This window comes from Danio rerio, chromosome 24, assembly GCF_052040795.2.
Source record: "Danio rerio strain M-AB ecotype USA chromosome 24, GRCz13ab, whole genome shotgun sequence".
NCBI classification, from domain to species: domain Eukaryota; kingdom Metazoa; phylum Chordata; class Actinopteri; order Cypriniformes; family Danionidae; genus Danio; species Danio rerio.
In genome coordinates this window covers 7613792-7640777 of record NC_141044.1, presented here as the reverse complement: position 1 = coordinate 7640777, position 26986 = coordinate 7613792, and the positions used below count along the sequence as shown (strand labels likewise).

The following is a 26986-nucleotide window of genomic DNA, read 5'->3' as shown; positions in this document are numbered from 1 at the left end:
TCTTGAGTTTTAAAAAATATACTATAATATAAACAAATTTCTAGACAACGTCTTTGTGCAGTAAGATGTTTACCTGCTTGAGCTGAGTCATCAATGTGTCTGTGTTGGTGTATATTGCCTGTCTCTCATCCTCGTCCTTCTTCCTCTTCTTCCAGCGTGAAGGTGGTTTGTCAACACCATTCTTTGGTGTACGCTTGTTGCGCTGTTTCTTTTTGCACTGCTCTGGTAGTGAAGGCTCTAGATCTGTCAAACGGCTGTTGATACCACTCTACAGACAATTACAAAAAAATCTTTCAGCTTAGGAACAAGACTAATAAAAAACAATCTCAATTTTAAAATTCTGCACTTTACGAATGCTTTTTCCTTTGTATCATGTTTGAAGAAAATTCTGGGCACACTTGCCAGTTTATTTGTGATTAATTTTAATAATTGTAAAAGAGCTTGATAGACAGTGCAACGTGGGCATAACCCCCTTTTCAGCTTACTTTTATCTTTCAGTGAAAACCAATATAACCAAATCATTTTTGGTGCCGAAAATGTATTGCATCCTTAATATCGAAAGTTCTTACCATAGAATCTGTGCTGTCCTGTCTTAAATAGCCTTTGCTGTCATTCAGACCTTCATCCTCTGATCGTAAACTCTCGTTGGACATCTGATGCATGAGAGGTGCTGAGGGAGGAGGTGGGGTGTTCTTGTTTTTTAGAAGGTGTTTGAGCAGCTCATTCCCAGGTTCCCCTTTAGTGCTCTGAGCTGGACTCTGGGATGTTCGGTTGTGGGAGATGATCTCATTTACTTCTTCTGTTTTTATAATTCCAGTTTCTTCTGCACTATGTCCAACTGGGGCTTCTCCTTCAGCTTTCTGGCACACACTAGATTCTAACTTTTCCAGCTTGATGTCATGGAGGAGGCCATGTTCTGCCTCTGAGCTCACACTTGTCTGTCGCCTCAGTGGAGTACTGCCAGAGAGTGAAATTTCCAGCTCTGAGGATGGCAGTCCAGTCATAGAGCCTAAGGGGTTGGAAAACTCTGACGTGTCTTGGTCTCCCATTATGGCAACACTGCGTGTTGGTGTAGATGAGGTATCTGATACACATGGTGTAAGTGGGGCAGTAATGTCAGAGTGAGGTGTAGAAGGAGTTTTTACAGAATCTGCATCATCATCCCGTTTCTTCTTTCGACTCCTTTTCTTTTTGCCCTTCTCCTCTGGGATAATGTTAGAGTAAAGCTGAATGAGAGACTGTCCTGACCCAGGGAAGTTAGGAGGTAAAGGGGTTGTGGAATTCATACCAAATGAGGAAGGTTCACCTCCACCGTGGTGTGGCATTCTAGTTCCTCCAAACCCAGGTGGACGTGGCCGACCGGCAGAGAAACCAGGCATCATGGGGTTCTTAGGTTGAAAATTAGGACCCATCTCAGGGCCAAAGGAACCATTCCCAGGAATCGGCCTGTGCTCGCCACCCTGCATAAAGGCTGAACCTTGACCCACAAAGTCACATGGCACATTTCCTTGCTGAGGGAACAATGGGCCCAATTGCTGTTGTTGCTGCTGAGGCCTGGGTGTTTGCATGAACTCTTGTGATAGGTCAGAATTATAGAAGGGCATCTGTGCAAGACTGTCCCCATTATTGTCGGGGCCAAGCCCCAAGCTTTGCTGCTCCAGCTCAAGCCTCTGCAATGCCCTTTGTCGCTCCACTTCTTGCATTAGCTGCACCCTCTGTTTCTCCTGTTGCTCTCGAAGTCGCTCTCGGCGTTCCCGCTCCTGGAAGCCTTCACTGAATGGATTATTATCATCAAACTTTACATGTGGTGCACTGCTACTGGCTCCACCACCATTCCCACCTGCTACAGTGCCGGACTGCCCAGGTTTACCTCCAGGAGCAATAGGGGCAGGTGGTTGTGCCTGGAGTGGCTGGGCAGGGTTTGGCAGTGCCATTTGAGGGGGCAGGTGAGGTGGCATCCTAGGTCCACTTATTGGTCCAGTAGTACCTGGATGCCAACCTGGCATGCTGGGCATGCGAGAAGGCTTACCGAAGTGAGGATGCTGCATGGGCAACATAGAACCCATCATAGGCTGTGCCATAGGAGGCCCAACAGGCATCATTCCAGGGGGCTGTCCTTGCATTACAGGCATGGTCTTCATTGGACCCATCATACCAGTTTGGAGACGCTGTTGCTGTTGTTGCTGCTTAACACGATATTCTTCTATGAGCTCAGCATGTTCTTTTTGTTGTTTCCGAATCTAAAAAACAGGATGAAAGATAAGTGTAAACAACAGACATAATAAAAAAATTGCAAAAAAAATATTTATAAAAAAATAAAAATTAGGCTCCAATGAGGCCCTAGATCAGGGATCACCAAACTTGAGTTCGCTTCAACACTACTCACATTTTACAGTTGGCAAACTATTTAGCTAGTTTATTTTAAAGATGTTCAACATTAAATAACTATACCTGTTCAAGTTGCTTCTGAACCACACTTTGCTGTTCAGTCACATTTTTCAGCTGTTCTGCATCCTCCTCTGGGAACTCCCGTCCAGCTTTTTTTGCAGTGCGCTGTTTTGCAGAAAGAGCCTTTTTAGATTTCCTGTGGGCTCCAATCTGGTCCTCTAAAAACTTCTGCTGCATTTGAAGAAGTTGTTGAGTTTCCTGAAGCCACTCTTCATATTGTTTTTTTTGAGACTCATCTGGGAAAAAAAAAAACAGATTTTTGGGATGTCCAGCTTTATTTTATTTACTTTTAAAATGATAAAGAGATACTAAATGATAAACAACAACTTTGTAACTAGTGAAAAAATGCTATAATAACAACAGCAACAAAAACTTACTGACAAACCCTGGCCCAAAATTAGGGGGGGTGGGTCTAGCAATCTGTGGTGGCAACTTTCCATCCTAAAGGAAATAATTCAACGTCATTAAATTATATTTATTGCTGGTGAGAAATGGTGAGACTACATAAACCAGTGAACATACCGGTCCAAAGAAAGGTTGTGAAAAAGCAGGTGTATCTGGGGCATGTGATCCTGGAACCTGTTGCATTCTGCCATGAAGAAAAAAAGCATAAGGAGTACTCAAGATAAAGAAATTTAAGTTCAGATAAAAGAAATCAGGTATAAGTATAGTACATATATAAGGTATAAATAATTTTATATAAGCTATGCATTTGTAAATTGTAAGGGTATTGAATAGCTTTTAGCACTAAAACAGTAACTGCTCAGTAAAGTATTTACCTGTTCATAACCATTGGTGGCATACCCATGCTGTTCTGTACCATCACTTTGTTGATCCCCTTTAAAGCCACCATCTTTGCTTTCATTATTGGGTCAGTAATTGCATCGAAATCTAAACAAATCATGACAGCATAGTGAATTGTATATCAAACTTGTATTTACACTTCAAACATGCAAGAATGCTTCAGGAGTTATAATATACTGTAATGTACAAAATTAAAGCCAACATTCAAAATAATTAAGCTTACAAGCCAATATGATATGCATACAGACATGATTGTAAGATAAGAGCTGGTTGATAGCACAGACATCAAGTCATGATTAAACCAATTTACTGACAATGCAGCTACAACAGGGTGAATTATCAATTACTTTAAGAAGAGTTTAGCCTTACCAATGTTAGGAAAGAATGGGTCACTTGACCGTTGTCGAATCATGGCCTGCATATCCCTTTGCTGTTGTTGTTCCTGCCTCTCTTGATCCAGTAGATCTTGAAGAAGAAGGGGTTGTTCCTCTAAAAGAAGAGGTCTGTTCTGTTGACTTTGTTGCATTAGGGACCCCTGCTGCACTGTTATGCCAGGACTGAATATGCCCTGCTGATTTTGGGGATTTATCAGAACCGGCTGCTGTGTACCAACCGCAGGCATGTTTAGATGAATATGTTGTCCTTGTGAAGGTCCAAACCCTTGAAGTGGAACCTGTTGGTTTCCAGAGTGCATCATATTTGAGTTACTTAAAAGTGTCCCTTGGGATAGAGCTGAATCTACCCTGTGCCCTATTGTTACTCCAGACTTTATCCTGTGCTCTTGAGATTGTCCTTGCAGCATCACCATACTCATGTTTGAGTCAAGATTAGTCTGGGAATTAGGGTCGCCCTGTATAGCAGAAATTATGGATTCACTCCTAGTGTCCTCTAGTTTTTCTTTGACCATCAAGCTTGACAGTGTTGGAGCACAGTGTGCATCTTCACAAGAGTCCTCAAAAAGGCCAGAAACATCATTTTGACTGCTTTTAGAACTCGCCGGTCGATGATCATCCACCGAGGTTGCAAGACCTTGGATCTCAGTTTTAATAGTTATTTCAGACTGAGAATGATCTAAGACCTCATTTGATAGAGTCTTTTCTGGTTTGAGAATATTAAGACCTTGTTCACCCTCTAATGTAGACTGAGCTGAGCCACCTTCACACCTGGCATTTCTTTTTTCAGATAAGGCTTTCTGAAGGTCTGAGGTATCCCCATGTTCATCATCTATATGATCACTCAAATCCAACTCTTCATTAAACATATCTTTTTTGTCCTCGAGGTTCATCTCTGGATCTGCATAAGCAATAAGATCAAATTTTCCAGATTCCAAAAGATCATCGAGGTGAAGGTCATTTGTTTCCAGGTCTAAATCTTTGCCATCATCTGCATCAAGGTTCAGATTGTCCAGGTCATCATCAACTAAATCTTTGACCTCAACATCATCAAGGTCCTTCACAACAGAGTCATCAGTTTCTAGCTTCTCAACACCATCCCTACAAGGCAGTGGAATTTCCTCTGTTGAACCTGAAGTTGTGTCAGGGTGTAGTGGAGATTCGGCAGGAGTAACTGAATCAGTTCTGACTGAATGGCTAACTTGTGCTGTCAGTGGTGTCTGCTGCTGTGTAGTATTATGATGCAGATTATCAATATTAGCAGAAGTTTGCAAGTGACTGATTGATTCTTGTCGTGGCTGACCTAACAACGGCTCAATAAATCTAGGACCTTGGTTCCCTGTAAATACCATATTTCCTGTGAAGCCATGGGGTTGCCTTTGGGGGTGATTAGGATAATCCAAAACATTAGGTGGGCCAAAAGGTAGTCTGACTCTGTTCTCTGGAGCCCTGTGGCAAAGTTCAATAAATTGTTGACCCATTATATTATGTTGCTGCATTGGAATGCCACGTGGTGGAAAATGCTGGGGAAGGCCTATTTGATGATTATTACCCATCGACCTAACACCTTCAACAGAGAGATGTCGCCTCATATGTGGTGGAACATTGTCAACCAATGGGCCACCTTGCATCTGGTGTGGGGGCCTGAGAAACTGTTCTTGGTTTGGAGCTCCAGGAGGAAATGCAAATCTGTAAAATATAGTAAGACATTTTAAACATGAAATGTATAAGTTTGATAATAATTGATACAGTTGATAAAAGAAAAACAATTACCTTTGTCCTTGCGGTCTCATGCCAACATTGTTTAGGTCTCTGGGGAATGGTTGTCTGGAGCACTGGGGTTCATTAGGCATGGGTCCACATTGATCAGCAAGAAAAGTTCCAGGAAATCTTTGTCCAGCGTGAATTGGTGAAGATCTCATAGTACCTGGATATGGAGGTGGGGGTCTACCAAAAATATCACTCTGAGGACCAGAATCATCTTGTGACCAATGTCTTGGAGTCCCAGGTGCAGCAGAAGCAGTTGCCTCCTGCAGTCCCTTTTCCTTTCTTATTGCACTTTTCTCTTGCTGCTGTTTAAGAATTAACTGTCGTAGTCTTTGGCGCTGAAAAGAAAAATTAAAGCATGCAATCAATAACATGTTTTTAAAATGCATAACAGAGATTTAAAGAATAGGATACAATTGTCTATCGGAAGAGAACGTTTCCAGACCTGTTTAATTTTTTCTTCAGTCTCTCCAAGTGGTGGCTGCATTGTGTTTTGCGAATCTGATGGGTTCCCTGTGCTTACTATAACATCCTGTGATGATCTCTCTCCTGTTTGTGAACATGGGGTTAATGGTGCTTGTTCAAATGGATCATGAATGGGTGTCTGGTTAGGAATTGTCTGCTGTATGGAGATATTTTCATCTGAAATCCCAGGATGTTTTGGAGTTTGAGAATCAGTGCCACAGGAACGAGAAAAAGGGTCCTGAGTTCTACTTTGTGCTTGAAGTCCAAGTGGATCCGTTTGATGGGTTATGAAATTCAACCTGGGATTCAGTCTGGAAAAGCCTTCTAGGCCAGCTCCTGGACGAGGTGTGCCAGGGGGTTGAGAATAAGGGTCAGGAAGAATGGGCATTGGTGTTCCTTGTTGATCATAAATTTCATTTTTTATTGGCCTAGGAGTTCCAGGAGGTTGTGAGAAAGGATCTGAGCTTCTCAGACTACCTGGAGATTTTGAGTATCTTTCTCCAGGAGAAGGCCTAGGAGTACCTGGCATCTGAGCATATGGATCAATAGCATGTGAAGGAGACTGTCTGCGACTGCTAGGTTGAGACTGAGAAAACTTATCAATTGGTTCTGTTCGAGTTGTGGGTGGTGGCAGTGGATATGGATCACAGTTTGGTCTTGGTGTACCAGGCATCTGGGCATATGGATCATGTGGTCGCGGTGTACCAGGCATCTGGGCATATGGATCAGACATTTGCTGAGGGTAGTCTTGTCTTGGTGTAGAGGGTGCCTGCGAATATGGATCTCGTTGAGGGTGCCTGCCCATGGACAAAGGTTGAGCAAAATGACTCCCTTGTCCTGGGCGCATCATTCTGCCCTCATTATTGATACCATCTGCCATTGATGGATGTGGTGTGAGAGGCTGATTTGAATAAGTGTCAGTATGTTGAACATGAGGGAAAGTGTCAGATGACCCCCTTCTCATGCCTTGCTGACCTCCATTGAATGAATCTTGCTGTAACCCGGAAGGAGGCATGGGTGTTTTGAACACTGGCACAGATCCAGACTCATTACTCCCAGGAACAGGTGTTAACAGCGGCCTAGAGTAGGGGTCAGAGAGAACCATGCGGCTGTGGGCCATGCGCTGGTATGCTTCTGACCTTTGGCCTGGTCTGGAAAAATTGTCTCCAGGAGTGACATTCCCCATCAATTGTCGACCTTGTTGCTCAGATAATGACCCTAGTCTTGGAGGACACATAGGTTTCACAAATGGATCTGAAGGTCGAGGTGTATCTGGAGGCTTTGCATATGGGTCAGTGCTAGTGGTTGTTGGAGACCCGAATGACTCATGAGCTGATGAGGGCCGACATCTTTCTTGCATGTCAGACACAGAACCTCTGCGAGGTGTGCTTGACCCAGATGGTGGTGGCCTAGGTGTTCCTACCATTTTGCCATATGGATCATATGGAGAAGACGGACGAGACCCGGATGATTCAGGTGAAAACATTTGAGGAGACTGAGGCTGAGATGAGGGTCCCTGTGGGTACTGAGTGTCCTGGGTGGGGGTCTTTGATGTAGATGAAAGGGGTGGAGGTTGAGGTCGCAGAAATACATCATCAGCTGATGTACCAGATGACGCTGTTCCAGGCATTTGGGTCATTGCAAAGCTATCCTTGGGGGTTAATGCTTGTAAAGGAGAATTACCTCCACTGCTGGTATGGGGACTATTTGATGCGTCTCCGCTATATTGCAGTTGTTGCTGCTGTTTCTGAAGTTGCTGCTGCTCATTTTTAACCTGTTCTAATTTTTGTGTGGCTTCAATTTTGGCTTGCTGTTTGCTCTTTTGTCTCATTTGCTGCCGTAAAAAAAACAACAAAAAAACAAAGTTAAATAACACGCACACAACTCTCAGCATATATATGTTACTGGGTCTTGCCAGATGTATGCCTGAGCTGCACCTCAACCAAAACTTTGTAAACGTACTTTATTACCATTTAATTGTTTAAAGCACTCACTTGCACTGTTATTTCCATTTACAATGCCTCAAAGGCTAAGAGGCAAATATAGCCAGGCATTTTCATTTTCAATCTGTCAAATGAGCTAAAATAGCTGATGACAAAGGACTAGATGTTACTGAATAGCTACTAATAACTAATAAAAGACTATAATGTGCTGATTAACATTAATTTACATCAAGGTGAAAGTCTAAATCAGATGCTGCGACACTCGTTTGGCACAACACAAGAAAAATCCCCTGGGCTGTCAATCACCTGTCTGAACTTCCACTCTTGTTCTTGCTCAGACTCCTTATGCTTGAGCGGGTCCTTGAAGAGAAGATCTGTGTCCATGGAAACATTTGGATCAAAGACTTCAACTGCTTGCTGCTGTTGCTGTCTTTTCATTGTGTCATTAGACAACTGAACTTTGTTTATACGAAGGGCTGCTCTGTTGTCTCTTGCCTTTTGCTAGTGTGGTAGAGAAAGTAAAAATTTATACACAGGACAAAGACTAAAAACAGTTAATATAATGAATTTTTTCCTAAAGCTACCACACATTAAAACCCACTTACATAAAAAATCTATTTTTTTATGATTTACAAAAGACACACAATGAAGAGAAATTAATTTACTTAAAAAAAAAACTAAAAAAAAAAAAACTACATTTATCCATCTCAATGAAGCATCTATATATATGGATTAGGAATGTTTAATACTGACGCAAGGCTGAAAAAACTGATTCCACCCATTTAGAGCAATATAAAATACTATGTTTAAATATAAAATATTTATCTAATATTTAAATATCAACATTTTTACTTTCATGAGAACAGGTCAGATTAATATTGTTGGTTAATTTTACATAAACATGTTTTCCATTCATATAAAATAATCTCTGTAAAAGTACTGCACACATTAAAATGGGACTCTTCATACACATTTACCTTTGATGAAGCTTAGTGAAATAGTTTCTTACCACATAAGGTGCCCTTTCCTGAGAGCTTGCTTTTCTCCATAACTTAGCAATTTGCTTCACTCTAGTTGCCCAATCTGTGAAAAAAAGCCAGATGGTTGGTCTGTAGCTTGACTCGATTTCAATTTTGAATTTCTATTGGATGTGTTTTAAGACAGTCCATTCACCTGGAAATTCATCTTGAAGATTTGGAAAGTTCATATTGGTGTAAAGCACAGGAGCAACAGTAGCCATTTCACCAAGAGTTTCCTCTTTCTCCCATTTTAATGTGCTCCTCTGAGCATTGGACATGGTGTCAGTCTCCACCTCTGGTGGAGGGACTGATCCAGGCACAGGTACAGGAGATGACCAAGGACCAATGACATCACCACTTGTCTGGCTGAATTTCTTCTCCCTATAGTGACCAAAAATGAACAAAAGAATGCACATCAATCTCATGGGTGCTCAGCCAAAAAAAATTATATATATATATATGAAGGCACCAAAACTTCAAAAATATCAATTTACTTATGAGACCATCACATAGCTTGTGACTAAAGAGCACACTGACTCTTTATCAGACAACCTGCACCTCATTAATATGTCACTCTTTATACTATAAGAGGTCACATGATCCCACACAATGTTTAATGATAAACAGAAAATGCAACAACAAAAACATTTATAAACCAAAACCTACTCAGGTGTTCAACAAATAGGACCAAAAATAGAGTGAGAAATAACAGACAATTAAACGAAGAAAGAATCTAAACAATGATAGATCCATTAGATAAATTAACATATTACCCAAAACCTTTCCAACCCAAATAAACCAAACCACGATCTACAAAAATCTAAATCCTTATTCATTTAATCCTCTGTGTGACCACGTCTTATGTGAAAATCCAGAAAGTTTGTTATACCTGTACTTTGTAAAATCAATGTATTAATATCTCTCCAAGATGTAAACATTTTACTACTACAATGCCCACATATTTAAGAGAAGAAACTGGGGGTAATGTACCTAATCCATTTAAACCACAAGTCAACACTAGTATATTTTGGTTATGCACGCTGTATGTAATTTTCTCCATAATGAGTATATTTGTCAAAACATCAATCAAATCTTGCATTGGTGGTGGATTACGTTTATATCAGCATTTAGTAATGGGTTTTTTTTTTTACTTGAGGCAAGGATGACTCTATGCATATATTTATTTATTTTTTTCCAAGAAATCTATTGACAGCATACCTAAATAAAGTACCTCAAAGCTGAAATCAATTCCTAAAATGCTATGCAACCCTTTCCAAAAACTTCTAATATTAAGACATCCCTAAAATATGTGAAATTGGTTAGCGTCCTGTGGTCTGCAATGCCTCCAACAATTTGAGTACCCATGAAACTACATTTATGGAAAAAACAAATAATATTTCTCCGGCAACATTCTCTCCAATACGAAAAACGGCAAGTAGCCCATTTTAATTTACATATGTTTAGCCAATCTTCATTTGAGATTAGGATACCACTCTCTTTCTCCCATCGTACTTTAATGTACAGAGAACAATCCCCATGTAGATCCATCAGTGATTTACAGTGCTCAGCATATTTAAGTACACCCCTCAAAAGTCTATCTTTTAAATTCATATTTTGAATAGGAAGCTATACAACATTATATTTGCGCACATACATTAGATTAGTCAGAACTAAAGCCAAATCTGGAGCTTATCTAACAAAATAACTTAAAATAACGGTCTAAAAACTAGTAAAAACTAATTTATATATTACAGAAAAATATTAAATACAAACTTAAAAAAAGAGGAAAAATCAAAAGAAGCAAAAAAAAAATTGTTGAAATTTTGTAGGTAGTAATTTATTTTTGCAATATTTTGGTCGAATTTAATTCTATTATCTTTCAATTTCTATTCATTTTACTAAATATATCTGTTTAATAAATCTGTTTTGTTTAAATGCATTGCCTATATTCACTGAGAAATGAATCAAATGGGGTGTACTCAATTATGCTGAGCTCTGTATATAATTTAGCTATAGTTTTTGACATTGGTTCAGCCATATGAGCTGAGGAGAACAATTGGACCACCTGTAGACAACTCGGTAACACTTTAGATTAACTATCCATTATAACTAGCTAACAGATCATTAATAAACTGTTATTTAATGAGTTATAAATGACTTAAGTGTGAGTCAATATATTAGTTAAGTGTTAGTTAATAGCTTATGTATGCTATTGGGACGTTATTCTAGCTGCAACTATTCCTTATCTACTAACAGTTAATAAATGAAGAATAGTGGCAATTAGAAAAACGTCCCAATAACATATCTAAACTATTAACTGATAATTAACAGGTCTTTAGTAAGTAATTTATCAACAGCTTGTTCATGATCAATTACTAATTTATTAGGTATAATTATAAAATCATTAAAATACAACTAACAAGTTATTTAAAACTTGTTAACTAACAGCTTGTGAGTTATCTATTGGCCATTTATAAGGCACAGTTATAAATAATTAACAAACTATTACCTTTTATTTAACAAGTCATTTATAACTCATTAACTAACAGTTTAGAAATGGACTATTAACTAGTTATAATGGATAGTTATTCTTCTAACTCTTATTTGTATCACCATTAGCAGAAGATATCTAAAGAAGCCTTTGGTGTCTAAATAAAAAATTTTTTTTTATTGAATTAAAACCTCAAAGCCTATTTTCAACAATGCTACGTTCGTTGAATCAACCATTACAATGTACAATTTTAACATGATTTTCCTCATGCTTTTATTATTTTAACAATTGTTTACTTTCATCATTTAGTTTCTCTCAGTGTCTCCTTTATATAAATTACAGAGACAAATGGTTCTTCAGATCAAAAAAGTAATGAAGAGCAAAGATCTGTACATTTCTGCATATATTTTACAGCAAAATATAAATTATTTACAACAAAGTGCCAAATCAGTCATTTTTTGCCACAATAACATGGACTTTTGATAAATAGGAGGTGCTAACTTTAATGACAAACAAATATCAATGATATTTCCGAAAATAAAACAAAAAATGCCTGACTTACACATTTGTAGTTCTCCCTATGGTGACACATCAGTCCATTTACTGTCTTTCATTTCAGCCACTGAAATGCTAAGGTGTTTAAAAAGAAATGCCTGTACCAATCCACTCACCTGACATTTTCTGGAAAAGGCATACGGTGAACGGAAGAGAATGTACCAGAGACTCCAGCTACAGGAATCATAGGGTTCGGAGGAAAGTGGGTGTTTGGCCCCATCATGCCATTCATCATAGGCATGCGTGGGAACATTCCACCAACACCTCCTGCAAACGACACCACAGAGAAACACAAACTCTCAAAATCAGCTGAGCCAGGTTCATGTGTGATAAGTTATAAGTGCAAAAAAAAACATCTGTCTGGTTCTCTTAGCTGTTAATATTAGGACTTAATGCTGGCATCTTCAAACCTTGGTTCTGGAGAGACATTGCTGGTGCTGAGGCGTTGGGGGCAGTGTTGGGTGGGTGAGGAAGCTGAGGCGGCTGGCTGGCGTTTGGACTGAGAACTGCTGTGAACAAGTCTTCCACATCTTTACCCTCCAGTTCTAAATGGAATAAATATGATGTAAAAATCTAAACGTATTCTCAAATGGTTAATGGAAAATGTTAAGAGTAATATAATTGTATACTGTATTTGCTGAGAAATCTTGCAAGAAATTATATTGACTTTTCTACATAGGTAAAAATGTCAGAAAACAAAGTAAAGAAATATATATTCTAAGAAACAACAAACCTGGGATTTTGTAGAGCTTACTCAGAATAGCCCCTGTAAGGAAGCAAATAAAAGCAGGCCATTAACACAAAATCAAACATCAAGTGTAGAGCTACACAATATATTGTTTCAACATCACTATCACATCGTGTGCATCTACAATAGCCCAATTGCAGGATCTGTATGTCGATTTTGGATTAGAATTAACCAGAAAAGAACAGAAAACCCTAATAGAGTGACATATTTTTAAGGCTTGTGACTATGTCAGATTTCAAGCTAATTTTCAAGAAAAGAAAAAAAATTATTTAATTATTAAAGGACACCTATGATGAAAATCATCTTTGCAAGCTGTTTGGACAGAACTGTCTGTAGGTATAGTGTGTCTACTGTCATACTGGAGTGAAATAAACCCAACAAGTATCTTTTTAAAATTTTCCTGATGTTAAATTAGGATCCAAATCCCAAAGATTTTAAGGCCTCCTGCAACGTGACAGGGGAGTGCGGTTTTCCCCACCCACTGAATAGATTGACAGGTGCCATGCTTCTATAATAGCATGCATCAACATGTCCACAGAACAATTTTTATTTGCAAATGAACTGAGATCCAAATATTTATTACAAAGTTTCAAACAGAGCATGTCTGTAAAAAAAGACATTAAAATCGCTATCTAATTCTTAACCTCCATAATCACCATGGCAGCATGGTGTCAGTAAAAACTGCAAACAGCATTTGTGTGAGACTCATCATTTCAGAAAGGCTTGAATAAACTCCACCACAGCTACATTAAATAAACTTACTTAGTATTTTTGACTAACGAGCTGTATTTCAGCTTCATCAGTGTCTGCATCTGTCACTGACTGCTGTTTATCTGACGGAACTCATGATAAGCAGCTCATTTGCATTTAAAGCCACAGGCAACAAAAACAGCTACACTATATTTAGACGCCAAAATGTGCAGATTCTGGAGGCTACAATAAGTAATCTGATGGATATTTTAAGCTAAACTTTACAGACACATTCTGGAGACACTAAAGGCTTATTGTACATCTTGTAAAAGAGGTAAAATAGGTGCCCTTTAATGCAATGAAATCTTTATACCAATCAAAAATTATGAATTCTTCATAGAGTTATTTAAATATAGTTTATTCATATCGCAATATTTATTTCAGAAAAACAATATATGGCAATATATAATATAATATATATTTTTCAATATCCTGCAGCCCAAAGTGTAATATAAACGTGACCCGCATTTTCACGCCTAGTAACTAAAAGAGTAAAAGAATTAGAGGTGTAACAAAATAGCATTTTTCAAACCATATATCAAATGTCAAAGCATTTTAAAATGATTGCATATAATAATTATTTTCAGTTATTAATGTAAAGAGAATACCCCAATATATATCTTAGAAAAACAAATATTGCAATATCAGTTTTTACCCATAATCAAGTGTAATATAAAGGTGACCAGAATTATCATACCCAGTAACAACAAGAGTTAGACTAGAGGACTGGAGGTGTAACAAAGTTAGCATTGTTTCCCACCATTTACCAAATGTCAAAACATGTTTCAGTGATTGCATATAATAATTACTTGCTGTTATTAATATAATGTAAAGGATAACCACTAACAGCAGGAGAAAAAAGCTGTTGCGAAAATTATTATTTATAATACCAGATAGCTGTGCTAAAACTACAAAGTTTATGTATGCGATATACAGGTGAAGTCAGAATAATTAGCCCCTCTGTCATTTTTTTTTTTTTTAATATTTCCCAAATGATGTTTAACAGAGCAAAGAATTTTGACAGTTTGTCTGATAATATTTTTTCTTATGCAGAAAGTCTTATTTGTTTTATTTCGGCTAGAATAAAAGCAGTTTTTACATTTTTTTTAAAGCATTTTAATGTCAACATTATTAGCACCCTTAAGCTATAGTTCTTTTTAATTGTCTACAGAACAAACCATCATAACTTAATCATAACACCCTAACTTAACATAATTAAGCCTTTAAAAGTCACTTTAAGCAGAATACTAGTATCTTGAAAATATCTAGTAAAATATTATGTACTGTCATCACGACAAAAATAAAAGAAATTAGCTATTAGAAATTAATTATTTAAACAGTTATGTTTAGAAATAACAGAACAGAAATCGGGAGAAACATTTGCATGGGGCTAATAATTCAGAGATATAATTCCGATTTCAACTGTATGCAATCTATCAAGTGTGTGAGAACAACAAAGCAATTGTTTTCAGCCAATATTTCTAAAGTTCCAATAGCAAAGTGCAAGTAACCTTTAAGTCTTACCATCAGAAACCATCTTATCCAGCTCAGGGCTCAGTATTACGTCCAGAGGTTCTTCCGGTAGTCGAGATCCTCGAGCAGGGCCAGGATGAGGGGGAACTGACTGATCATCTGGCAGGGTGCCAATGTCTAAACCAGCTGGAGGGAAGAGAAGTTAAACAGCTAGTCTCAAACTCTGTTTCCCAGCTCTACTGAACACACTTCAAAAAACTGCATGAAAACAGAGCTGTCATTCTGTAAACGCCTAAATCAGAGTTGATAAGCAATTTATTTTCTGCAGCGTCTTTGTGGAGATAAGGCACAGGGGAGGACTGAGGACTGATTTTTAATGTCATGGTAAAATAAGGAGGGGAAAGACGATGTCCTCCTCTTTTTATTTTACATTTTCTAAGAAAAACAGAAACTTAGTTAGTAGTGCTACCTCAAGTTAGTGTGAAAAAGTCTTTTTAAAATAGAAATTCATTCATCATTGCATAATATAATTTTCCAGTAGAACATACGAGAGCTAAATCAATGAAAGAGCAAGCAACTGCAATGACTAATCATAAAAACGCTGTCACCAACATCAAAGTGTCAGCCACTGTGCTTTAGGAAGCTTCGCTGTTCTGCTGGATTTAGACTAATAACAATTAATTTTGGCTTGACTTAAACTTCTTGTTCCACTTTCAAAAGTTGTTAAGTCATATCAACCCAATGTGACCTCGGTTGTGTTAACACCACAGAAATGTAATTTACCATGGTGTCTGTGAGAGCGATATTACAAGGCTTGCAAAAGAAGTATGCCAGAGATGCAACTTTTTAAGCTTCCCATAGGTTTGAAATATACTTTCGATGGTAGCTGAATTGAAACACCATTTACCCACATCACACAAATAGCTAACTATATGCGACACACAAAACATAATTTAATTTTGAACAATATTTTAATTTATTATGACACTGTTATAAACTGTTTTCTTTAATGGGTTTAAGTAAAAAACACTGTTGAAATAAAAAAAGAAATCAAATATTTCTCTTACTTTTATCAGGGTTTCTGCAGGTTTCACCAAGTTAAATTTAAGACTTTAGACATTTTTAAGACCATTATGACTGAAATTTTAGACTCATAAAGGACTAAAGGCTAAGGATTTTTTCAAATGGCCCAGATGAAAAAAAAAAAAGTCCTATCAAAAAATATAATATAATTTAATACATTTAATAATACAATAATACATTAATAATAAAGAATTTCTTAGCAAATATTTTAAATATTGTGTAAAAACAAGCAAGCTTGTATTCATTTAATTTTTCTTCTAACGTAAACTTTCTTCAAAAAAAAAAAATTATAAATAAATAAAAATGAACCATTGTTTTAGGATAAACTAAATCTACGCACAACAATCTGTCCAGGTTGGTGTCCTCAGCAGTAAATACGTGGAGCACTTTTAAACAAATGTTAAAATAATTAAAGCATTATGATACATACAGTTAAAAATGACCTTTTTAAATGAAGAGTTAAAGGTTTTACTGAAATGGATTGTTGGTGATTGTATGGGTTTTGGCCAGATCGGGTAGCAATACCTGAACAAATTAAAATTTAGACCTGCTTAAAAAAGATTCAATACCTACAACACAATACTGCACCAAATTTAAGTCTTTTTAATGAGTTAAATTTAGATTTTGGGATTTAAGACATTAAGACCTCGCGGAAACCCTGTTTTATGCTATTCAGGAGCCATGTGCACCCACCGACAGGTAAAATCTGCTTCTCTCTCTTTCAAGTTCAAAGCAAACTTGAACACCGAAGAATTTTAGATATGTATATAAAATAGCCCCTGTAATATATTAACATCATCAAATTAATAAAATAATCAGCGAATGAGAAATAAATGAAAGAAAAAAAGGAATAAAGCAAGACAATATCTCTAAAAATAATTGTAATTAATTATTATATTAATATATTATATTAATAATAATTATTAAATGAAGAATTTAAAAACTTGTAGATTTAAATGAGGCAAATGTGTTGATTAACCATTACTAAAGATGTACACTAATTTTGCAGCCAGTTTAGACCAGTCATTTTGTCCACTTTGAGTATATATTAAAGTTTTTCTAAATCGTTTAGATAAAAAAAATGAATTATTGAATGCTTCTCTCGCTCTCGCGAATGCTTGTGCTCAGTCTGCTGCGAAGCCGAGCGAAAGTAGGCTTCAGTTAAAAGCTAATGCAACGCTCATGAGCTTTGGAAAGCGAAAGTAAAAGCTGAATCCCAGACATTTTAGGATATTTCGAAACCCGGGCTGGACAAATTTCCCAGTCCCAGGCGGGTCTCTGTGGGTCTGCAGAGCATGTGAGACTGAGGGCCTACTCACACTATGCCATCCGTACCGTGCCCAGGCCCGTTTCCCGGATCGTTTGAGAAGTGTGAGTGAGAGGCTCAAGCACGGTTCACTTGGCCGGCCCTGGCCCGGTTGGAAGAGGTGTGCCTGAGCCCGGTTCACTTGGGCTTTGGCGCGGTACGCTTGTGTGTGAGTGCAAAACGCGCCAAAGCCCGAAACTAAAAGCGAGACGTAACTTTTAAAGGGAATTTTTCATATGGATTTATTAATCATTCTTACTGTTCAGTGAACGCAAACTGCCGTAGTTTATTAAAGACGCAAACTCCTCACTGCACGACAGCTGCGCGCCTTCAGCAGACCTCCTCATTCCTGCAGCACGAGAGCTTTATGATTGTTTATGAGCGCCAAAAGTGGCGGATCTGTTCGGCGAAATATCTGACTGCGTGTCACCGCATCCCTAAGGACTGTTTGGCGAAATATTTGACGGCATATCAAACCACTGAAACGATATAACTAGAGAAATCTCCACTGTGCTGCTGAGTGAGAGAGCGCTTCTCACTGAACAGCGCAGTAGCGATGACCTAAGCGTGCCGAAGCCTGTTTGTGGTGTGAGCACGGGCCGTCGGGGGAGACGAGAGGGGGGACAAGCGTGCTTTGGCCCGGTTCGAGGCAACTGTACCTAGTGTGAGTACGGCCTGAGTCTGTCTAGACAGGTCTCGCGCACAAAGAATGAAACGGGTAAACAAGAGAAGATTTTCCCCTCCTTATTCGCGGACGTTCGGCTATTGGACAGATACAAAGACTAAAATGATGTTAATAATAGTAAAAAAAAAAATATTACTAAATATACTTGGGCGGCCGTTAATATACCTGGGCGGCCAGTCACATTGATAGATTTAGTTTGCAAATGTTACTTGCGATTTGAATTAGAAACCACAAAAACCTCAGCAGCAAGGGCAGTAGTATCAAGCACTGTTCTGTTTCCTTTTATTCTCTAATTTCTTTGCTCAACCCACATCCTTGTCTCTTTTTATCTATAACTTAAGTTTTTTTTTTCTTTAATGAACATAGAAAAATTAGCTGTCGTTAAATTGCTGGATTTCCCCCCTCCTAACATAACACATCCTCTAATGACACTACTGTATATTACGCATTAAAGTGAAACTCCGAGCAGTGCAACTTTGTTCTGTAACCCTTTAGAACTTGCTTTCACACTGAAGCAGTTACATCACTAATAAAACACCACTAGTTTCTCCACAGCAAGGCCATTCCACTGAGAGAAGGGAATGTGTCCTTGCCAACTTAAAAGCTGGCAATTATGAATAAATAAAATTATCAAATTAGACCCTGGAGAAAATGAAAAAGGACTACATACAGAACATTTCAAACACACTTCGAATGTCAGAAATTGCAAACAAGCACGGTTGCCAACTAAGGTACAGCAGAAGCCAAACCCAGCATCCATCTAAAGACAGTTTAGTTCTCAACTCACAGAAGGTCATGTGCAAGAAAACATGCTGCTTGTTTGTTTGTGGTTAGTAAAAAGACAGAAGCAGGAAGCCACATAGAAGTTTGAGTGTAAGTGTGTGTGTGTGTGTTGGAAAAGGGATCATGCAGAAATCGGCACTACAAAAAGTCTGATTGCCCGTTTAGGGGCCGAGAGGCCAGGAGAGGGGGCAGTTCTACTTCTACAGCCAGAGGGGCTGTGCCAATAGAGCTCTTACCGAATGGAGAGGGGGAACTGTCCACCTGGAAAGGGCATAAATCAAGACCTACAAGAACCCAAACCAGATAAAACCAAATAATTATAAAACAATGTATACATAAAAGTACAACGAAAAAGGAGGATGACGCTAAAACACCAAAAATAAACAGAGCAAAGCAAGCAGAATGTGAAATGCAAGTGTGTAATTTTAAAGCAAAAAAGGAAATGCACTTGTGATGGCGCATGATTGCAGGTGACCTTTCTAGGGTTGTTAGTGCATCTGCAGAAGGGAAATAGAGGGGAGACTATCCTGCAGACAGATCTTGGGGGCTAAATATACCTGATTCATGGCCTGGCTTCACCAGGTCATCAGACAGCATTCCCAGGAGATCATCATCTGAATGTAGAACCAGCTCGGTTAAGGGATCCTCCACATTGGCTGGAGATCAAGAAGACAAGGGTGTTTCTGAGCACAAGCATCCATATGAACCACCAAGTGCCCCTGATTAAATCTCACCAAAGGCTGGGCGGTAAGACGTATTCTGTATGCTGTGCGATGGTTGATAACAACAGTGCAATTTCTGTCAGTACAAAACCCAGCGTTCCACTTTTGCTGTTACAGCCTTATTTCAAAATAGATTCATCTCATTGTTTTCCTCAAAATTCTACAAACATTACTGCATCATCAGTATTCATACAGGATCAATACCAGAGCTCCCCGGAGGACATGGAGAAAGCATATAGCTAGAGGGAAGTCTAGGGTACCCTTCTGAGACTGCAGATAAGTGACAGAAGATGGATGGGTGGATCTGTGCAGATCTAGAAGAAACAGTTACAGCCTCAAGTATGATGGCACAAGCTTTGCACATCTATTTTTGGTTAAATGGGAAGTGTCAGTGCACAGCTGTTTTAAAATCTTTCCCGAGATGTTCAATTGGGTTCATATTTGGCCACTGGATGGGCCACTTATAGACATATACAGAATAATCTGGTAGCTGCTCTTTTGTTATCTTGGCTGTGTGCTTATGTTGCGGAGGTCTGCTGGTGAGGTGCTGTGCAGGTAAACCAACAGACGCTAGAGGCCATGGTCTTTAGCCTCCTTGTTAGAGCAACCGACTTCCATGCGGAAAGTTGTCATTTTGATCCCAGCTAGGACCGGCATTGTTAAACTGGTGCCGTGACCCGGATGTGAGTGAGGTTTAGGGGGATGAGTGTGGCAGAGGCCATTTAGTGAAGCGCTGTGCAGGTAAATCTCACTCTTCTGACCTCTAAAGGTGCCCAGTGACAGACGCTAGAGGCCAAGGTCTTTAGCCTCCTTGGTAGAGCAACTGACTTCTGCGTGGAAAGTTGCCAGTTTGATCTCAGCTCGGAGCAGGTTAGGTGGTGTAAGACCGGCAGGGCTACATTGGTGACGTGATGGGAGTGAGGTTTAGGGGGGTGAGTGTAGCAGAGGCCAGCTAGTGAAGTGTTGTGCAGGTAAACCTCACTCCTCTGACCTCCAAAGGTGCTCTATTGACAGAAGTTAGAGGCCATGATCTTTAGCTTTCTTGGTAGAGCAACCGACTCCCATGCAGAAAGTTGCCATTTAGGATTACACTTAGGGTCATTGTCTTGATAAAAGATTATCGGTTTCCAGAATCTGAGGTCCAGAACTCTCTGGAACAGGTTTCCCTCAATCATTATTAGTCTCCAAGTTCTTGCTACTGAAAAATATCCCACACCATGATGCTGCCACCACCATGCTTCTCTATGTAGATGGTATCTCCCAGGGGATAAGCGGTGTCTGGATCCCTCCAGACAAAGAGTTCAACTTTGTTTCACCAGACCACAAAGTTTTGTTTCTCAGGGTTTGAGAGTCCTTCTGGTGCCTTTGGCAACTATTGGCAGGTCATCATGTGCTTTTTACTGAGAAGTGGTTGTCCTCTCTTCAGAGAAAAATGCTGGACCTCTTTCAGAGTCACCATCAGTTTCTTGGTCACCTTCATTGCGCTTTGATGAGTCCTGATTGCTCCAATCTTCTTCTATTTACAGATGATGGCCACTGTGCTCATTGGGACCCTCAATAAGGTAAAATGTATGTACTCTTTCCCAGATCTGGGAATACTTACAGGTATGTACGTGTGATTTTTGAGTATAAACAACATTGTTTCACAGTGTCATTATTTATGCAGGTATTGTATGTAGAATTCTGTGGAAAATAATGAATTTTGGATAAGGCCGTAACAATAAATTGTGAAAAAGTGACGCTTTATGAATTCTCCCTGTATACACTGTATGTAGACAGTAAACCTTGAAGCAAGCTCACTAGTAAAATGTTACTTAAACAAAACTGCTCATGTTGCAATATTCATCTTAAACCCAACGGGTAAAAAATTAAGGGCTAACAAATAAAATGTTTTTTAATGACAATTGCATCCTCATCTGGAATATTGTGTTATATATTAGATTTTTTTGGTCATACCGCCCACCCAAATATCAAAAATATATAATTTTTTTTTATAATTTTGACACAAAGAAAATTTCAGTGACTTTCAATAAATACATACACATGCATAACAAAATTCCAAATCATACACTTATTTCAAGACTACCAAGCTATGAAAGGGTTAAATAAGAGACTCTACAGAGCAGAGAGAGGAGCTTTGCTCTATGGGAGATGAAAATCTCTAAGGACAAACAAACGGCCCTGAAAGCCTTCAAATAGCTTTGTGATTGCTCTACAAACGAATACGCACAAGCCTTCTAAACACTGCACTGTGACTGCCAGCTTCCTATCCTCCCAGAGAGCTTCGACAGGGAATTCAGAAAAAGTGCTGGCGAATTGGGTTTTAAAAACATTTTAGGTTGGCTGTGAGCAGAGGTCTGCTGGACTGGGTGTAAATGAGGGTTGACAGAACTGAGGATAAAGAGAAATGGTGAAGAATGAGGTGTCTGAACAAGCCCTTCAGCCTATAAGAGTATGCAAATAAAGGCTGAAGAGGACAAAAAAATGAGCACATGGGGGCAAAAAAAAAAAAAGTTCATTTGTACACTGTAGCTTCTTTTAGTTCCTGTGGCAAAAAGAACTGAGACAGTCTCTAATGCATTGTACTGGAAATACACGGTAAGATTCAGTAATGCTGTTGGGTTGTGTGATGCATTCAGTGTGTGCAGAAGGGAAAGCTGGAAGTACAGTGATAATGTGCATTATACCTCCCTGCAGGATTCACTGCAGGCAAGAGCAAGAAAATATTACCTGTTGGGTAAGAGCGCAGGAAAAAAAATCGAATCAAAGGCAACTTAAAGTGAAAAAGATCTTTAGACAGCACCGCTTGAATCTATTTGGTAAATATGTGTCAACATGAATACAGATAGAGATGATTCAGCACTATTTATCTATGTGCGTTTCTAAATAATATTGTACATACGCAGTGTCCCCGCTTTAGATGAGACTGGAGTGGAGGTGGCGCTCAGAAGCGGGTCAGATAAAGGGTCTAGGAAGCTGCTGCTCTGTGATTTGCTGTCTGTATGACTGGCTTCTTCCACAGCTCCTGTTTCCAAAGCTGACTTGGTCTGCTTGCTCTTATCCAGAAGTTCTTTCCCAAAAAATGCCTCCTGTAACAAATGCATGAACATGTTAATGATGCGGTCACTAGCAATACACTAGCAATATTAAAATTCTAATAATAGAAGCGCTGTGCATTTGCTATGGCGTTCTAGCATTATGGGATTTGCTACAGCATTGCTAAATGATTTTTCTGGTTACTCTAAGTATGATATTTTTCCGTCTAAAGCAGTGTTTCCCACCCCTGTTCCTAAAGACACACCAACAGTAGACATTTTCAACCTCTTCCTAATCAAACACACCTGAATCAACTCATCAGTACATTGAAGAGACTCTAAAACCTAAAATGAATGGGTCAGATAGAGAGACACCTAAAATATGCACTGTTGGTCTGCTACAGAAACAGGGTTGGAAAACACAGGTCTAGTGAACCTCATTTTTTTAAAAGTGATTTTTGTAAATGCTTTAAATGCCAAGATGCTGCCACGTTTAATTCAAAATATCTAATAATCCCAAACTATCAATGAAATAAAATAAAACACAATGCTGCCTAAAGGGCTGGAGTTTAAATCATTGATTCAAAACATTCCTCTGGTGATGAACTTTAAGGTTTGAAAAACTGACAGCTATAATAGTTAATGCATCTTCACACAAAGCATTCATGCAACATGTTGTTGAAACGACCACTACATCTCATTATTCACATCACAAGTCCTAAGAGGGATGCTTATGTTTTCAAAGTAAACCAGTAGTCAGAAGACACTAATCCAAATTATTACACTTATTTCAAATGTATTAATCTGGTTTGTGTTAACAATAATGTTCCAGATTGAACATTATAAACAACATGTGAGGCACACTCTAGATTTTTAAAGAAAACAAGTGTACGTATAATTTCTTAATACCCTGTATATTGTAAATAGCTTATATTCTACAAATAAGTCATATTTTTTCAAGCAGCAACCTCCCGCTCGCACTGAAGCTAATATGGAAGTAACAGAAATTGCAATTCATCAAAATTCCACTAGTCCTGGCTCCATAATAGAGCAAATTTCTATTGACCCTACTGTTCAAATTTTTCCCAGAGATTGATTGTGGCTGGAAGGGCATCTGCTGCGTAAAACAAGAGCTGGATAAGTTGGCGGTTCATTCTGCTGTGGCAACCCCGGATTAATAAAGGGACTAAATCGAAAAGGAAATGAATGAATGGATGTTAAAACTATAACTTTACAGCAGAAAAAAGTTTACAGTATACTACAAAGAAAGATTTTGGTTCATATAGCTAATGTTATCTTTCATGACAGCAAAAAGTCCTACAAGATGGTAATAATTTGATTGCGGTGTTTACACAAACAATGGCACAAACATAGGTAAGTGAAATTGAACAAACATGGGGGGGGGGTGTCTTAAAAGGTTGAAAACCCCTGATTTAATCCATTATTTAGTCATTATTCATGATTTATTTTGTGTTGGAGATTTTAAACAACCAGCATGATTGGCCCTAAAGTCTACAGTTTAAGAAACACTGACCTGTAGATACGAAGGGAACGCCTCCTCGAGTTTGGTTTTTTTCTTCCTATATCTTTTCTTGACTTTCTCCAGGGGCTCACTAATGATAGGAGGAGCTCCGTCCACAGGAGTGTCTGGTTCATTCCAACCTGGTGTAAAAAAAGATTTACTTGATGCAACAACTTACAGAATTCGCCAAACTAAAAAATGCATCAGAACCTGAGATGATCCTACCATCATCCCGTCCCGTGAGGTTCTCTGTGAGCGAGCTTGTGGAGTCTTTCCGGCTGAGAGACCGCTTGCCTTTTCCTTGTCCTGCCTTGCTTCTCTGACGCACCATAAACCCACCGATACCTAAAGAGGGATGAATTTAAATGTAAGTCATTGAAAATAAAACAGTGCCAGAAATAAAAAGCAGCAGGACCCCTAAACTGGGTGATGGAGGCAATCAGGAATTAATAATGTGGGACCCTGACAGTGACATCTTGACATTTATCTCCATAATTCAGGATGACGCATGAGCTTTGGGCTGGGAGAGGGTGATTCATCTTGGCTATGCTCCTGGAAAACCATTTCAGGTAAGTCTATTTCTAGGTTGTACCACACTGTCTGCAACTGACCCAACAACCCCATCCCTAACACAATCCATTGCACAGAAACAGAAAGGGATCAGAGCCCCTGTTTTTAACCGCTATAAAAATGTTTTCAGTGATCTAATCACAACTGGTTAGATGTGACGCTGCTGTAGATGTGGATAAAACTACACTTTTAAACACAATATGTGGGCTTTGGTACAATAATGCGACATGTGAATAATTTGCTTTAGTGCAGGGTGCCCAGAGTTTTTCGTATGAAGGGCCAAAATCCAAATATCATAAAGAACCATGGACCGAAATTAAATATCGCAAACTATTTTAAATTAAAGTTGGCATGATTAATTTCCTAATTAATTTCATATAACATCCAATGAATAAATCATTAACAAAGTATGAAAGTACAATTATTAAGCACATTATAAATGTGGTTGTTAGTCAAGAATAGAGCATTTATAGTTGCAGTTATAAACTGCTTACTAACATTTATTAAAGTAGAGGTAATGCTTAACAGATAATGAATTCACTATTTGCTAATGCTTAATAAATAATTCATAGTGTGTAGTTATTATAAAGTGTTACCGAATATTTTCGAATTAGTCAATAATATAACTTAAATTAACTTAAAATACTGAATAAATAAAAATGTACACACATTTACTCAAGCAAATAAACAGAATCAATGATGGGCTAAAAATCTGCGGAATTGTGCACGCACAGAATCCCTGTGGGCCTAAAAATGGGGGTAACACTATAAAAACAAACAGTATGCGTTTAAATGTGAAGATCTCACGAGTTTAATGAAACCACGGCGAATGAAGCTCTGCACAAGACTTTTGGCCAGTGGAGAAATTAAAATGGTCGTGCCCAACTGAGTCTGGTTCTCTCAAGGTTTTTTTTCTTCACTCCCATCAGGTGAAGTTTTTTTTCCCTCTCCGCTGTCGCCACTGCCTCGCATGGTTCAGGATTGGTAGAGCTACGCATCGATGAATTTGCTCTTCAGTGTTTGAACTCTAAGTAATGATTAAATCACACTGAACTGAGCTAAACTGAACTGAACTTAAACACTAAAACCTGAACCACACTGTTCCAGTTACTATGACCATTTATGTGAAGCTGCTTTGACACAATCTACATTGTAAAAGCGCTATACAAATAAAGCTGAATTGAATTGAATTAAAATGACAAGAGGGCAAATGCATGAATGCAGAATCATCGTTAATTATTCTGCAAATTATACAATTACAATTAACACTTAATTAAGCTGTGGTCACACTGGACTTGTCTCCCTATAGACTTCCATTCATACGCACGTGAATGCGTCAGACCGGAAACGCAAAGTCATGCGTTAAGTTTCACAGGTTGCTGCAGTGCAGAGTTCAAGCCTGGTGAACTCTGACCTGCGAAATCGCATCACTTGACTGCGTGAGACAAATCCAGGATCAAAACATGACCTCTCTGGACAGAAATTTAAAACACGGAGCAAATCGCTCGCTTTTTAAATATCTAATCATCTGGTTTAATCCCGCCCCTTTTCGCAGAGCCATACGACAGAATTTCGCACACACAAACTCTAGTGTGACAGCAGCTTTATACTGTATAAATACATTAAGTAGACACTTGGATTAAAAAAACAAACAAACAAAAACATCACGAATAATACTGTTTACATCAGCGATTCACATTGCCATAATTTAATACTGCAACACCTTGGTTTGAGGATATATCATTAACACATCTATCCTAGGTGTAAATGTGGCCATATAGTTGAATTGGGTTGTTTTTATGCGGTGTAAATAGTGCAAACTAACTAAAGGCCTTACATAAATTGGTGTGAAGTCATTAAGTTTAACACAGAGCTCAAATGCAACTGGGATGGCGTAACAAAAAAGACTGCAGATACGCTTCTATGTCTATACAGCATACGTCCTTTAAAAAAAGAAATGGTAGGCAGTGCTTAAAAAGGACATTACTTTAAAGAGATTACTTCTTTAGTCAGAGAAAAGCTCAGAGAGAACGTTCTTTCCGGAGTTCTCCCCGGCTAGGAGCTTTAAAGAGCAAAGCACTGTGGGATGCTATTTAAGGTCCAGAATTTGCAGCCGCACTATTTCACAGTCCAGTGGAGCTGTCCTTTCCGATAAGTGCACCTTTCTCTCTCTCCCTCTCTTTCTTACTTACCCGGCCTGTATGGCTTCCTCTTCCTCTTCTTGTTGCTGTCGTCGACCCCTTTCAGGTGGTCATCACAGTGCTCACGCTCTGGGCTGGAGTCAGATTTCCCATCGCAGTCCATTGGGTCACCCTCTGCAATGCGGCCAAACATCACAGAGTAATGTAGATGCTGACAGAATATTCCCCAAACCACACTATAATAATAACAATTAAAATAACAACAACAACAGCTCGCATGACTC

The 26986-nt window shown here is 38.7% G+C and overlaps 1 protein-coding gene and 1 long non-coding RNA gene across 16 annotated transcripts in view; one reads left to right on the top strand and one right to left on the bottom strand.

The window, feature by feature from the left end:
* Window positions 1–26986, bottom strand: part of kmt2ca (lysine (K)-specific methyltransferase 2Ca) — a 216477-nt gene that overhangs the window by 26597 nt on the left and 162894 nt on the right. For 9 of the 15 annotated variants that reach the window (XM_087309099.1, XM_087309103.1, XM_087309101.1 and 6 more), the window contains 22 exons: window positions 26754–26876; window positions 24217–24336; window positions 24004–24131; window positions 22337–22523; window positions 19270–19368; window positions 18949–18996; window positions 14907–15041; window positions 12618–12650; window positions 12295–12429; window positions 12001–12151; window positions 8993–9219; window positions 8829–8902; window positions 8126–8320; window positions 5857–7710; window positions 5418–5749; window positions 3622–5333; window positions 3228–3339; window positions 2971–3037; window positions 2826–2889; window positions 2452–2684; window positions 570–2240; window positions 74–268 (listed from right to left, as the gene is read on the bottom strand). In XM_087309099.1, coding sequence (XP_087165225.1) covers window positions 74–268; window positions 570–2240; window positions 2452–2684; window positions 2826–2889; window positions 2971–3037; window positions 3228–3339; window positions 3622–5333; window positions 5418–5749; window positions 5857–7710; window positions 8126–8320; window positions 8829–8902; window positions 8993–9219; window positions 12001–12151; window positions 12295–12429; window positions 12618–12650; window positions 14907–15041; window positions 18949–18996; window positions 19270–19368; window positions 22337–22523; window positions 24004–24131; window positions 24217–24336; window positions 26754–26876 — 7895 coding nt within the window. The remainder of the gene's footprint in view (window positions 1–73; window positions 269–569; window positions 2241–2451; window positions 2685–2825; window positions 2890–2970; window positions 3038–3227; window positions 3340–3621; window positions 5334–5417; window positions 5750–5856; window positions 7711–8125; window positions 8321–8828; window positions 8903–8992; window positions 9220–12000; window positions 12152–12294; window positions 12430–12617; window positions 12651–14906; window positions 15042–18948; window positions 18997–19269; window positions 19369–22336; window positions 22524–24003; window positions 24132–24216; window positions 24337–26753; window positions 26877–26986) is intronic. The other 6 variants (XM_087309107.1, XM_087309108.1, XM_087309109.1 and 3 more) reach the window with 2 other exon arrangements.
* Window positions 20009–24130, top strand: LOC147830994 (uncharacterized). Its single transcript, XR_015524737.1, has 2 exons — window positions 20009–20062; window positions 20595–24130. It is a non-coding gene; the product is annotated as an uncharacterized LOC147830994 (long non-coding RNA).